Source organism: Passer domesticus, chromosome 5 (assembly GCF_036417665.1).
Source record: "Passer domesticus isolate bPasDom1 chromosome 5, bPasDom1.hap1, whole genome shotgun sequence".
NCBI lineage: Eukaryota > Metazoa > Chordata > Aves > Passeriformes > Passeridae > Passer > Passer domesticus.
The window spans coordinates 82,622,916-82,637,820 of NC_087478.1; the positions used below are offsets into that span (position 1 = coordinate 82,622,916).

The 14,905-nt window shown below is 45.1% G+C and overlaps 1 protein-coding gene and 1 long non-coding RNA gene across 25 annotated transcripts in view; both read left to right on the plus strand.

Moving 5' to 3' along the window:
* C2CD5 (C2 calcium dependent domain containing 5) overlaps positions 1 to 3,587 on the plus strand; it is a 55,927-nt gene extending 52,340 nt beyond the window's left edge. For all 24 annotated transcript variants that reach the window (XM_064421486.1, XM_064421491.1, XM_064421485.1 and 21 more), the window contains 2 exons: positions 1,348 to 1,494; positions 2,145 to 3,587. In XM_064421486.1, the coding sequence (XP_064277556.1) occupies positions 1,348 to 1,494; positions 2,145 to 2,273 (276 nt within the window). In that variant the 3' untranslated portion in view covers positions 2,274 to 3,587. The remainder of the gene's footprint in view (positions 1 to 1,347; positions 1,495 to 2,144) is intronic.
* A 1,886-nt stretch (positions 3,588 to 5,473) lies between these two features.
* LOC135301421 (uncharacterized) lies at positions 5,474 to 11,728 on the plus strand. Its single transcript, XR_010363191.1, has 3 exons — positions 5,474 to 5,698; positions 10,087 to 10,255; positions 11,593 to 11,728. It is a non-coding gene; the product is annotated as an uncharacterized LOC135301421 (long non-coding RNA).
* Positions 11,729 to 14,905: the final 3,177 nt, after the last annotated feature.

The window sequence follows — 14,905 nt, forward strand, 5'->3', positions numbered from 1 at the left end:
ATCATTTTGTTACCTCTTGCCATCCAGTATTGCATTAGGCTTATAATTCATTTTTTTTTTCCCATCAGTTGCTCTACCTGTGAAAAACTTGGACAAAATCAAAATTCCATGAGAATTACGAACTTGCATTGCATTTTGATTTCTTGCTGCAGCTGACTTGATTCCAGCTTTATGCTGGATTTGATAAAATTATACCTGTTCATTTTGTTTGTAAATTGTCATCCAAGATGTGGTTTTTTATGCCTTTATGAGTCTGTTCCGGACACATGATACTTGTAGGAATGAGCACAGCCCTTAGAAATTCAGCTTAGTTCAATCTCTTCTTCTGCCTGCCTCTTCCATTTTCTCCAGTGGCACATACACAGAGTCATGTGGGAAGTCTGGTCGTCTTGGAAGTTTGAAATTTTGTATGTATTTTAACCAACTGTGAGCTCTGTATGGATCAGTTTTTCTCAGCATTTTCATGGATTTTTATTTCTTTGGTTAGTTGCCTGGTTTGTTTGCAATAGATTTTTTCCTCACAATGTAATTGCTTACATTCTTTCATAAGGATTTTCTAGGAAAATCTATATTTGGTTGTTTTCCTTCTCCTTAGACATCAATTTACATTCTTCACTTTTGCACCAAAGAAGTAAAAATGCCCCACAAGCACCATCAAGTCAAAAAAAAAAAAAAAAAGAAATGCGATGGCTAGAAGTTCCTTTGCACTTCAAGGGGGAAAATAAAAACAATGAACAGCTTGAATAGCTCAGGTCTCTGCTCTATCCCTTGCTTACTTCTTATTTGAGGGATCATTTTGTTAGTGAGTGTTGGGAACCAATGACAGTCATTAACCTATGTGAAGTTGCAGTGATCAAAGGTAATGGTCACTCCTCACTGGGAATTTCCAAGAATTTCATGAACCATGGAATGGTTTGGATTGGAAGGGACCTTAAAACCCTCTTGTTCCACCCCTGCCGTGGCAGGGACACCTCCCACTGTCCCAGGCTGCTCCAGCCCAGTGTCCAGCCTGGCCTTGGGCACTGCCAGGGATCCAGGGGCAGCCACAGCTGCTCTGGGCACCTGTGCCAGGGCCTCACCATCCCAGGGAACAATGCCTCATTCCCAATATCCCATCTGTACCTGTGAGTTTGAGGCTATGCCATCCTGTCCTGTCACTCCAGGCCCCTGTGAATGGTCTGTCCGCATCTGATTTGTAACTATGACCCTTCAAACAGTGAATGGCTTTACAGTTCTCCACACCATTTAGGATTCACCGAATTTCCAGCTGATAAATATGTAAGAGAAGTACTCAGCATCTTGTAGCTAGACCCAATATCATATGTAATGTGTATTTTTCCATTCTAGGAGGGTGGTGTCAGTGGTTTCCTGCACGCTTTCATTGCTGAAGTGTTTGCCATGGTGAGAGCCCACGTTGCAGCTCTGGGAGGGAATGCAGTTGTGTCATACATCATGAAGCAGTGTGTTTTCATGGAGAACCCAAACAAAAATCAGGTACATTGGGATGGGAAATGACAAGGGCTGTTGTGGTTAGTATAACACAAATACACATTTTAAGTCTTAAAAGAACAGCAGTGCTGTAAAGCCATAGCTGCACAACATTTCTTGATATCTTGGATAATGTTTGAAGAATCCAAGAGTGTTCTTGTATTAACACAAAATTATTAGGATGCTTCATAAATACCCAGATGGATAAAAGAGCCAAGCTTGCTAGAATAACTAAATTGCAGGACTTACTTGGTATATCTGATGTTGCAGTGTAAGATTTCCATCCTAACTCCATGAGAAAGTACCTGGAGTTGCTGATGTAAAATGCTCCATTTTGTACATAAAGGAACAAACCTTGATTTGTGAAGACAATAACAGAATATTCAGTAAATCAAATATGTTCAAAACAGTAAGGAAAGCAGATACAGATATCCAGGTATTTCACTGTGGTGGTCTTCCAGGAGTCCATCTGCATGTTAGGTAGCACACAAGTGAGCACATAGAAAAGAAAATGCGGCACGGGTTGCCTCACCAATAAATTCTAACAATTCTCCCTTCTCCCTGTCCCTGTTGATTTTTCTGTGCAGTTATATTTAGCAGCTGTGAGCAGACACAAAATCTGTGTCTGTTTGGTGACGGGCGTTGTCTTTTGGCAGGCTCAGTGTCTGATCAACGTCAGTGGGGATGCCGTGGTGTTTGTGCGCGAGTCCGAGCTGGAGGTGCTGCCGCCGCAGCCTGCGGCCGCCGCTCAGCCCACGGGGGCTGCTGGAGATGTCACCACATGAAGGCACAGCAAGGGCAGCGTCTCTGCTGGATATACAGGTTATTTACAACGCGGGAATGGTTAGGTTTGCATCTTCAAAGTCAGTCTCTCTCCATGACATTCACAGCCAAAATCCAGGACAATCACTCTTTCTTTGTTGTCGTATAACTTAGGTAAGTCAGAGCAGCGAGCTGGCAGGTGTGCTCTGGTTCTTCTACTGCTCTGTGAAACCAGGCAGCAGGTGAAGCACTCACAGGAGAACATGGATCAGAATAGCAGGCATCTCATGGAACTGTGGAAGGAAGGAAAAATTCTGTTCTATTTTTGAGCTGTTCAGTGGGACCCTGATCAGTTGTCACTCAGAGCCATTTCTGAGTTTGAATGTTGTCTGTCTCAGCTCCGGTCAGGGTGGGAGGGAGGTGCCTGGGAAGTCTGTGTTGGGAACCTTTGCTGAAGAAGGGAGAGATTTGTGTGCAGGCCAAGGAAACATGTGCTGGACTCTGAAATTCCTTTACGTCACAGAGTGTGAAGAGGAAAAAGCAGTACCAAAAAGTTAGTTTGAATTTCTGCTCATTGAAAGTATTTTTTTCTTATTTTGTTGATTTTTTTTCTATTTGGCAGCTGGGGGTTGTTGTTTGTTTTTTTTAGTTGTTTTTAAAAATCTGCCAGACCACAAAGCTGTGATCCTGGGCATCCCTGTGGTGGGACAATAAAACCCCAGACCACCACAAAAAATTCCAGGTTGTGTCTGGTGCTAGTACAAGGTGTTCACTTCAGCGTTGGCAAAGCAGGTCTTCTGTTACCTAAAACTTAGTGAAAGAATTGTCCTGAGCTTCATTTCATTGAGGCCGGATCTGTTTCAAGGATGACATAAACAGTCCCCCAAAAATCAGTTGTGCAGAGGTTATTCTGCAGCCTCCTTCCTGTTTGAATGTCTGGCTAATTGGAGATTGATTTATGTGTCTGACACTGGTTCCTGCAGGTTCCTTTTGTGTTCGGGGTTTTTATTTTTTTGTTCTTTTCCAGTGCTGTAGCTGGGAAATCAGGGCACTGCAAAGACAGGAAATTTGTCATTTCCAGTAAAAGTTTGAAAGGTGATGATATTATATTGTAAAAAAAAAAAAAAACCCACAACAAAAAAGCCTTTGATTTGAAGATGCATTCTTGCCCAATTCTGATAACATCGTACATGGAACTTGAACAAAGATGTAAACTTGAATGTAAATATTCTGTTTAGTGTTCAAATTAAGCAATGGCATGATTATTTGTTAAAACTAATTATTTCATTGTAAATGAGCATGAAAATCATTCTTGCACAATAAATATCTTTATAAAATTCACTGTCTTAATGTGTGTGCATTAGGTAAATGTGTAAGCTGGATGTACTACAGATGTCCCACCCTCATTCTCCTCAGAGGAATCTTTTTTGTATGGCATGTTAGAGCTTCTCTGTGTCCTGTGCTGCATCCAGAGCCCCGTGGGCAGCAGGGCAGGGGGTTCTGCCCCTCGCTGAGCCCCTGCAGGGCTGGGCCAGCCCAGGAGGAGCTGGAGCTGCTGCAGAGCCCAGAGCAGGCTCAGGGTGGGCAGGGGATGGACAGCTCTGCTGGCAGGAAGGGCTGGGGATGCTCAGCTGGAGAAGGGAAGGCTTTGGGGTGACCCTGGGGGCCTTGCAGGGCCCAAAGAGAGCCCACAGGAAAGGGGGAGAGGGATTATTCACAAGGGCCTGGGCTGATGGGGCAGGGGAGTGGCTTCACCCTGACAGAGAGTGGGTTTGGATGGGACATTGGGAAGGAATTCCTCCTGTGAGTGGGGCAGGCCCTGGCACAGGGTGCCCAGAGCAGCTGTGGCTGCCCCTGGATCCCTGGAAATATCCAGTGCCAGGCTGGAAGGGGCTCAGCAGCCTGGGACAGTGGGAGGTGTCCACTCCCACCATGCACCCAACAACCTCCTCAACACCTCCCTCTCCTCCCAACAGACCAACTTTTAAAGCTGTTCCACCCCAAACCATTCTATGATCCTGTAATTCTGTTATTTTGTGGGTTAATTGTCCTTTAGATGTGAAGTGTGTGAATTTGGCCCTTACCAGAACACATCACTAACACAGTTAAATCATCTTGCCAAATGCTGTAGCTGTTGCAACCAAAGCTGCCATGAATTCATTTGCCTGTAAGTAGCTGCAGCCCTTGATTGTTGTGCAAGGCAAATCTAGTTCCCCTTTGTAGCTAATGGCAGAATGTGAGTAACTTCAACAGGTCTTGGACTGGCCAAAGAGTTGTATACAGCATGAGTATTCAGCTGAAATATCTGAAGTAGCACACTGAAGTAGCTGGGTTTGATTATTTTCTCTTTGGAGGGGTGGTTGCTTCTATGGAAGCATTAATGCCATCTCTTCATTTCTAGCTGTTTAAATGTCACAGCTTTCTCTAGAGGGTTTCTTTAGACACAGAGCAGCTTTCTTATCTAGAAATTTTAATTCTTCTCCAATTATTATTCCAGAAGTGACAGACCCATTTTTTAACTGCAAACAGTCACAAAATTGTCACTTCCACTTTGTCAGTTGTGCAACTGACAAAGGAAAAATCCTAACCTCCAACACATGGACATTGCTTTTTACAGTCACCTATCCCACAAATAAACTGACGTTATTTTAATAATTAATTAGAGTGGCATCAGATTCAAGGAAGTTGTTGTTTACTTCCTAGGAAGAAAGGTTTGTTATGATTTGTCTGAACTCACAGGTTAGAACTGAAAAAATCCAAGCAGGCCCCTCTGAAATAAAAGGGGTCTGTACTACAGCAATTAAATCAGAGTCCAGACTAAATGAGAATATGAAAATAGCCTAGACAGAAATTTGCTCAGATCCCAGGGCAAGAAATAATTCAAATTTAACCTGATTGATTTTACCTGATAATCTTCAATAAAACAACTACATTGTCTCATTGGATTTAATGAAGCACAAAGTCCTGAGTTTCTGCAGTTAAAAAGGTGTGTGGGACAAGCAGCTGATCTCTCGAGCACCCTGGCTGTACTTTAGAGATAAATCTGGCAGGAAATGATGTGAGACTCCTCAAAGCAGCTGCCCAAGCCATTAGGGAGTCTGACATTGGAGGCTGGGAGTGATTAATGGCTTGGGTGGGTTAGGCATGGGTTTGTTTGATAACAAACAGCTGCTCTGGGGGAGATTCCAACAGTGCTCCATTAATTTCTTTGCAGCTCGTTCCATTAGGAAGTTGCAGAGCCCAAATGCCTTCTGCAAAGTGGGTGAGGGTGTGATCCTGCCAGTGAGGTCTCTGGGCTGATTTGGAGCCCCCAGAGTCTCTGGGGCAGGATTAGGAGCAGGGTGCCAGCCCAGTCCATGGAACATCCCTGTGGAAGCTGCAGCACTGTGCAGACCTTCAGGGGAACAGGAGAAGCCTTCCTGTGGTGCTGGGACAGAGGAATGTGCAGGTAAATAGGATATTGCAGCTGGGCAGGCACAAAAGGTGTGTGGGTTTGGTGCCTTTGTTCAAGGTGAACTGTGCCACAGTTCTGCAAGAGCTCTGTGGGAATCAGATTAAATATTTAGTGAGAAAGTTAAAAGGTGGTGCTTAAAAAGGAGAAGATTTTGGGTGTTGTTCCTTCATGGAGTCCTTGCCCATGGAGTGACACAGGGAGCAGTTCTTCCCTCTGTCTGCCCAGGTTTTGTCTGGGATAGAGTTCCCAGAGGGATGGGGCACTCTGGTACTCAGCTGCTGGCTGGCCTTGAACCACAACGTTGTCTCATGATGCTGCTGGAGAAGGAAAAAAATGCACACTCCAATGGCAACCACAGATATTTTTGGCTGGCTAGACACAGATTTAATTCATATGATTTGCTTGAATGGTATAATTATGATATTAATTTTCATCATGTTTCCTAAATACAAATGCAAGTGCAGAAACAGAAAACTGAATTGGCAGCCAATGAAATGCAGTTAACACACAGGAAATATCTCAGACTAAAGTAATTTGCAGATTATGACAATAGGTGGGAGTGGAGCAGCAAGAGAAAAGGAAAATGTGATATATGGAGATGACAAGAAATCAAATTAAATACAAATTTTACTTCTATGCATTTTACTAGCTATGCTTACTTTTCCCATAAGAAAATCTCATATTATATTAGCCCTGACTACCTGTATGACAGGGAATTCAAATATTTTTGACTGTTCTCTGGCATCATGTCCAAAAAAATTCTTCAGTTGCTAAAATGAGGGGACTGAAGGCACCTGAAGCCTCAGAACAGTCAGAATTGGTGAAAAAAATGCAGTTATGCAAAGAATAGATGTATGGCTGGAATGAAGAGGGGAAACACCAACGTGCTGAGACAACTTCTGAGTTGTGGCATTGAGCTGTAAACCTTCAAACATCTAGAACAGACTGGAAAATTATGATTTCTGGGATTAAGGAAATCTCTGAAAATTAACTCTTGGTCTGAGATGGATGAGGCAGTAAAATACTCACAGAATCTAGTTTATTCCTTAACTTTCCAGTTGATCAAGGGAGGGGCTGACAGGACAGGGGAGTGGCTTCACCCTGACAGAGAGTGGGTTTGGATGGGATATTGGGAAGGAATTCCTCCCTGTGAGTGGGGCAGGGCTGGCACAGGGTGTCCAAGGAAGCTGTGGCTGCCCCTGGATCCCTGGGAATATCCAGTGCCAGGCTGGGAGGGACTCTGGGCACCCTGGGGCAGTGGGAGGTGTCCCTGCCCTGGCAGGGGTGGCACTGGATGATGCTCAAGGTCTCTTGCAGCCCAAGCCATTCTGTGATTTTATCAAATACATTTCTGCTGTTTCTGGATGTGCATAATCACAAACGTACACGAGCACTGCAAACATGTTTGTGCTGGGGAGATTCCTACCTAAAGATGCAAACACGTGCATCTCATTTCATGGGGTTTTAACTGCTGGAAAATTCGAGTTAATGCTTGGAGGTGACCCAGCAAAAAGTCCAGAGGCAAAACTGGACAGCTTGCAGAGAGACAAGCACAAAACCTGCTGCTCCTGCAAACCAGGGTACAGAACTGGAGACATTGGAAATCGAACTCTGGTCTGACACAGAGGTAACACAGAAGCCAATAAAGCACTGAGTGGCTGATATCATGGTAATTATGTTATTTTTGGAATATTTAAACTTACGTGTGGGTTAATTTCTATCCTATGGGAAAATGGAGTTAAGTGAATTAGGACACTGCTGCTCAGTGCTCAAGTGCTCCTAAGTTAACAATCTGGGGAAAGAAAATCTTAACAGACACACTGAAAATCAACTTAAACTCTAAATGCTCCCCATTTTTTTCTTCACATTGTGATAAATGTTTCAGTTCCCTGTGAAATTAGGTAATACACTTGGTTGAAGTTGGTCTAATAGATCCTTTCTTTATTAGAAGGGATGATGGGTAGTTAGCTCAGAAATGCCTTGCTGACTTTCTCTAGGTTTAATATGATCTTCCAATGATTTTATAACTGTATTTTAGAGCTACTGAATCATTTGAGTTGTGAGTATTTAACCCCTCTGGAAATCTGACACCTGAGGCCATTTCATATTGAATAATCACAAAATGAATCACTGGAATTAGGCACGAGAATATTTTGAACTCATCACCCAAAAATTTGGAGACAATGTTTAGACATACACTGACTGAAAACCCAAGGGAATCTGCTCCTGCAATCTGTGTCATGCAGGAAAAAAACAGTTTTTGAATTAATCTAGATGGCACCCAAGGCAGAGCAGCAAAGGCTATATCTAAATCCTAGGGCTGAGATTTTGCCTGACTGTAGCCCTCATCCATGCTCCAAAGCCAGCAATCATAAAGCCTCTGACCCCAGGGACAGAACATCTTTGTTCCACCAGCTCTGTGCTGATGAAAAGCATCACCTGCAGGTTTACCCAGCTGTCCTTCCACATTCGCCTCCTCTTCAGCCGCCATAAACAGACTCATCCTTGTAAAACTACAAACAGATGCCAACAAAGCTCCCAGATTTCCATCTGAGCAGTTATCTGCTTATTCAACAGTTACAGTGTGGAAAATCTGTGGAAGGAGAAGAAATGCAAGATGTTTGCAGGATGTTGGATGTTTGTAATTATTGTAAGTGCAGAACACAGCCCATTATTTGTCCCAGCAATGGCTCTCAGCAGCAGCAGAGTGTTTGTCTGTCCTCCAGGTCTCAGCTGTGGGAAGTATTTTGACAGCTCCATCCACAGTGTGGAACTCCACGTGGGCAGAATTGTGTTTTCTCTTTGCTGCTGAAGAGAGACTTTCCAGTTTGCCACAAATCCCAGGCATGTGAGCACACGTTCCTGCTGAAATACCTCCTTGGCTCTCCCTCCCCTCCCAGGGAGGGAAGCTGAGATCCACACGGTGCTTGGTGGTGTCACCCTCTGGAAATGTGCCTCTGCTCCTGTGGGACACCCCAATGGCAGCTACAGCTTCCTGTCACACAGCAGTGACAGCTGCCCCTGGGGACCAGACTGGGCTCAGCCTGGAGCCTCCCTCACCCCCTTCCACTGCCCAGCCCCTGGAGGGGGACACAGCTTCCTTCGGCCTTTCCAGGGGCTCCTGCCATCCCCACCTTGGGAGCAGCTGCTGTAAATGATCACCCCTGCATGGGGAGAGCAGCCTGGCAGCCCTCACGGGGCAGCACAAGCTCCTGGCAGAGCTTCCCCCTCCTGTTTGGGAGGAGAAGGTGGGTGGAGATGGGGCTGGGGTCCCAGGGCAGGACCTGTGACACCTCCTGGTCACACTCATCACCAGCAACAGAAGCCAAACCTAAACCCAGCTCAGACCCTGAGGAAGGTGAAGGCAAGCACGTGGAGAATGCAGGGTCAGCTCAGAGAAATCCCCCTCCATCCTGCACATCAGGGCTCTCTGCTCTTGCAGGGACAGGCTCCTACTCTTTGGGACTCTGCAGAGCCCAGGCAGCTCCACTTTGGGCATCCACAAATAGTGTTTTCACTTCCATGTCCTCTCTGAAGACAACTGCAGAAAGAGATATCCTTGTCTTTCTTTTTCTCTCAATTTGTGATTACAGTGACTAAAATAATAGCTTTTACCACAATTTACAGCTCTCTCATGTCCTGACTTGAAGGAGCTCGGTGTTTTCATGTAGCTTGGTTAAGTGGCCTACATTCCAAGGCTGTTTCAAGGCACTTCACTACGCTTTTTTCCCAACATTTTTTCATGTCTGTTTGAATCTTCAAGTCTGCAAAAGTCAACATGCTATGCAAGTAAGGATTTCATTTTAATAATTGATTTTTGAATGGCACTCAGTAATGTGTCATCTCAATTCAGACTGGTTATTTTACACAGCAATGTATATTTTGATCCTTCCAGTTCAGCAGAAATCATGTTTAATGATGGTAGAATCACACCTGCTATCAGTGACTGATTATTTGCACATCAAAGATTTTGTTCTTTGCTCAATTTCTGACACACTGGCAATTTTCTGTTACCCTCTCAAAAGGTTATTCTTTGTGCAACAATGCTAAAACACTGTAAACTTATGATGTCATATTTCCCACAAAGTGAATAGGCAGATTGAAAAGTATGTTGAGTCTCCAAATAAAAGGGCTTTGTTGATATTTATCTTCCCAAGCAGTTTATGTTATCTCTTAGACTCTCTCCCACCAGCTGGCTGAATTAATGACTTGTGAAACTCCCTGCCTGACACGCATGGCAGTGTGACATTTTGTGAGACAAAGCCATCCATCTCCTGGGTCTCTTCTCAAGAGACAAAACTCTTATTTCCCTGCCTTTCAAATGGTTTATAGGACTAATCTCAAAACAGAGGGAAAGCACAGCCCCTCCAATCTTTTCAAAGGGATTCACATTTGAGTAAGGACCTGGAGAAGAACAAGAATGACGAAGCCCCACAGCTGAAGATGTCTGTGTGTCTGCAGTCCGTGGTGGGATCTGATTTGACAACAGTGAAAGAGCTGCTGTGGTCTGGGGTGCAAAGAATGGCTGAAGTTCAGCAGAGGAATGTGCAGGTTGGTCCCTGCTCTGCATTTCTGGAGTTTTCAGCCATGGTGTTGATGCTGTCTCTGTGCAACAACTGCAAATCCCTGTGGGAGCTGCTTTCCCTTGGAAACCACACACAGTCCCAGGGTACTCCCCTCTTCCTTCACTTGCAGTTTGGATTGCCACCCAGCATGAAAAGTAATACTCCAGCTGTTTTCAGTTTCATCTCTGTCCTTTAGTGGACAATTTCTGTGTCGAGCCTTGCTTCCATCTTAATTATATTTGTGAAGAGACAGAATAAATTTTCACTATTTTTTGCCCATTAACCAAACTTTACATTTTCTGCCTGGGTCCCAATGAAGTGACACTGCTTAAATTTGGAGGCCATAAAAGAAAAAATCATTATGACCTTGAAGCACTTCACTAATATTAGCTGTTGGTGCATCCAACAATTTGAATCACAGCTGAATTTCTCTGCAATGCATGTCCCACAGCATTGTACTAGCTTGAAGAAGTCTCTGTTACAAATCTATCTCGGTCATCAGTCAAACATTTTCAAGTCTCTGTCTCTGTTTTCTCTGTTAAAAGCAGATAAGGATAATAACAATTTCTTTCCAGAAAAGTTTAAAATCACTTCTGCAGCCTCCTAAAAAATGCAAGGAGGTCCTGGTTCTGGTTCCAGTATAGCAGAACTGCTGTATGCATTTGCTGCTGACACAACTGTATGTCAATGTATTTGGAAAGACTTTTATGAGGCCAGGAACTTTGGCCTTTGATGTATGGGTTAATGGAAAATCTGCCAATGCAAAACCTGCCAATGAACCCGAGCTCTGTGCTGGTTCTGTGCCTGAAGCCTCCACCTGGCCAGGCTGTTTCACTTCCATCACTGAAGCCTTGGCTTTTTGCTCTGTTTGAAGTCAGATTTCCATTTTCCCTGTGGATGCTGGATGTGGCTTTGCCCATGATCCTGCACCCTTCAGAGCAGCAGCCTGTGCTCAGGGTCTGAGTGTTTGCCAGAGGAGGGCACTGACAGCCAGAGTGTTCGTGAGGCTTCCTTCTAGACATTCTCTATCCGGGCTGTGAGGGTTTCAGCCACCCTTGGTGGAAGCTGTCTTTAAACACATTTCTGCATCCTCTTTTCTTGCCTCATCCTTTTCTTTGTCACCTTTTCCAGGGTGGACAGCTGAACAAATCCCATCACCTAGATCTGCTGTTAATTCTCAGCAGAGGAGGGGTCTGATGCCTCACACAAATTCAGGTTTCTCCCTAGTCAGAACTAAGGATCACTTGTGATAAGAAGAGCAACAACATTTACAAGCTTTTTCCTCTCTTCTGCTTTTCTTCTATCCACTGCATCCTGATCTAGAGGGATTAGTTATTGTGAGACCAAATGTATGATGTCCCCCTCTGTATCAGACACAACCTTCTCACAAACAGGATTAACCAACACTAAGTTATGAATGATGGCTTCCTGACAGCAGCTGCTCAAATTGAAACTTCAGCAAATGTCAGACATGAGGTAAGAATCTGTTCCCAAGGAAAAGGAGCTGCACTTACCAGGGAAGAGCCTGTTTGCTTCAGAGATGTGCTTGTAGTCCCTGTGCATGTGGGTGTGCATGTTCTATTGTGCCTTTTAGATGCATTTTATTGCCTTCACAAATTGTGCATTAATTCCAGCCACAGTATCTTTGGCATGTCAGTTCTAATACACAAAGCCATAGAGCAGTTTGGGCTGGAAGAGCCTAAGGGATCATCCAGTTCCAACCCTCTGCCATGGGCAGGGACACCCTCCACTGTCCCAGGTAGCTCAGAGCCCCTTCCAGGCTGGCCTTGAACTCTCCCAGGGATGGGGCAGCCACAGCTGCTCTGGGCAGCCTCTGCCAGGCCTCAGCACCCTCACAGGGAAGAGTTCCCTCTGTAAATCTGACCTAATTCTCCCCATTTGAGTCTGAACCCATTCCCCCTTTTCCCACCACTACAGTTCCTGATGAAAGTCCCTCTTCAGCTTCCTTTTCAGCCTTTTCAGACACAGCAAGGCTGCCATGAGGTCTTCATGCAACCTTCCCTTCTCTAGGCTGAACAGAACTTAATTGGTGCTACCCCAGCAAGTCCCGTACCCCTTGGAGCAGCTGTTTTTGTGAGTAAGCCCACTAACTGCAGCACAGTTCATAGAGCTGCACAGGGAGGAATTTCACCCAGAATCTCCAGGTACTTGCTTATCTTCACCTTGCTGCTGCTCCTGCCCACCCACCTCTTACATGGGCATTTTCACATGCATTAGATATGCTAAAGAGGCATCCTGAAGCCAGTGCTGTAGAACAGAAGTCTGGTTTTTAGGCATTAAAACACACTAAAGAGGCATCTTGAAGCCAGTGCTGTAGAACAGAAGTCTGGTTTTTATGCCTTACTTCAATAATGTACAGCAGCAATGGTAAGGTGGTACAAATTGCCTGTGTAGGAACACATAAAATTCCATTTTATGAGAAAACCTTCTTTCCATGCAGAACCAAAAAGCAAAGTACCTGTGGCTAATGCCTTGACACATTCCTTGTCAATTACTCCTGCATGTTTTCACTCATTCTTTTTCCACCTTTTTACCAGCCAACACCACTGTTAGCAGAAAAAGATGTTTTGAAAGTCCTTTCAACACTGCTCGTAGAAGAGGTTCTCAGCTTTAGAGAATGAGCTCTGTCTCTCACCAGTAAGTCATTCTCCCCCATTTTATGCTTCACTCTGTGCACTCTGACTCCTCTGTGCAGCTGGAAGGATGAGTGCAGATGTTGTCACAGTAATGGTACTATTACAGCATGACAGCTGAGGGGAAAATGTGGCAAAACTGTCTTTGCATAAAAAATAATGTTTTTTCAGAGGACTGGTGCAACTGGTACAAGCCAGGTAAAAACTGGTTAGCTTTTGGACACCAGGACTTTGCAGGAATTAATTTGATGTTGTAGTTACAATTCTCCCCTTTAACAGGATTATATAAAACTGTCTGTCAAATTAGGGGCTTAAAATGTTTCATCAGTGAGAATATACATTTGTGGGTGGTTTCAACAGAGCTGCAGAGTAAATTCTGATAGGGAGAGGCATAGTGGGAGTTTTCCAACAGGGCAACTGTGCCTCCATTCATACAGTTCAGTGTTTGTGCTGCTCTGAGATTCAGATGCCAGTTTTAGACGAACAGAAGGAATTCAGAGAAATCAACTTGTTCACAGGTGACACCACACAGAAGAAATGATAGTTCAGACAGGTGATGACTGCTGAATATATTTGTGTTGCACACTGGGTCAAAAAAACCATACCCAAGGAGCACTGGTTATTTATGGCAGTAGGGAATAAGGGCTGGGGTTCCACACGGAGTGCTTACTTTTCTTTCAGCTTCGTTTTCCCTTGAAAAATAACACCCAATTTTCATATAGACTCTACTAACACAGCATGAAATACTTGCAGAACAGAGGGCACAGCAGAGCAAGGAGGTTTAGGTAAGGGGTGCACTGGGAAGGTGGTGGATTTGCCAGGTATATGGCATGGTGACATTTCCATCCACTAAAGGGATGCCAAACCCTGAAAACTGATTCCAGGGCAACTCCTCTGCTAAATTCTGCAGAACAGAGAGTGTGTGGGATGCTGAAGTGCAGGGAAATTCCCTGTTATTTTGAAAGTGAGAGAGCTGAGAGAGTGCAAAGACGAGGTACGGGGGGATGCCTGTAGGAGTGCACGATGCTTCAGATGAAAGCAGGCAAAAGCTGGATCTTTTGGAGGATGCAGTTCTAATCCTCGCCAGTGCTTTGGGCTGGGAGCAGGGGAAAGAAGAAAGCCTGGAAGCTGTGGCTGGGCAAGGTGTTGGCTGAGCAGTGTCAGCTCCACCCGCAGGGGCAGCGCAGGAACGCAGGGGATCCTGCTCTGCGTTTTGGGGAAACTGGGAAAACAAGCACGGCGTTTCCTTCCGATCCGTGAGCAGCACGCCGTGTCACCTGGAGTTTAAAAGGCGTTTTATTCCATGCTGTCCTTGCTTTTCCCTGTGCTGATTTTTAAAGGCACCTCTCAGAACAACTTTTTTTTCTTTCTGTAGTGGACAGACCCTGCTCAGGATTATCTGGCCCTTCTGGCTGGGATCTTGTTTGGAACCAAGTTAATGGAGATGAGGTTAAACTCACCATCAGTTATCACTAAAATGGAGTTCAAAAGAGTGGAATCATGCCCGAATATCAATTTTATGTTTCAATGTAAGGATATGGATTGTTGATCACACCATCTCTCTATCTCCTCAACAACTGCAAAGCATCACTGAAGTGTTTCAGGCTACTTGCTCGTAAGCAAGGTTCGTTTTTGGCACTTTATTCTTACTCCTGTTTATTGTCCACCCTCAGGCGTTTCTGCCAGCAGAAAGGAGCGGTGTGCTGCTCCTCGGGGCTCGCTGCCAGGGGAAAGGACAGCGAGGGATGACGCTGCACAGAGTGACAGACCTGGCTCTGGGCTTCTCCTGGCGCGTCTGCAATGCCCGGCTGTGCAGGGCAGGGCAAGGCAGGCATCTCCAGCTCCCGCGGCAAGCCAGGGCAGCACGAGCAGCTCTGCCCCCCCTGTGCTGGTCCTCGGGGCAGCAGGCAGGGCATGGAGCTCCTGCCCTGCACCACCCCTGTGAGAAGCCTGCCTGGAGGCTCCATGCTGAAATGGACTCA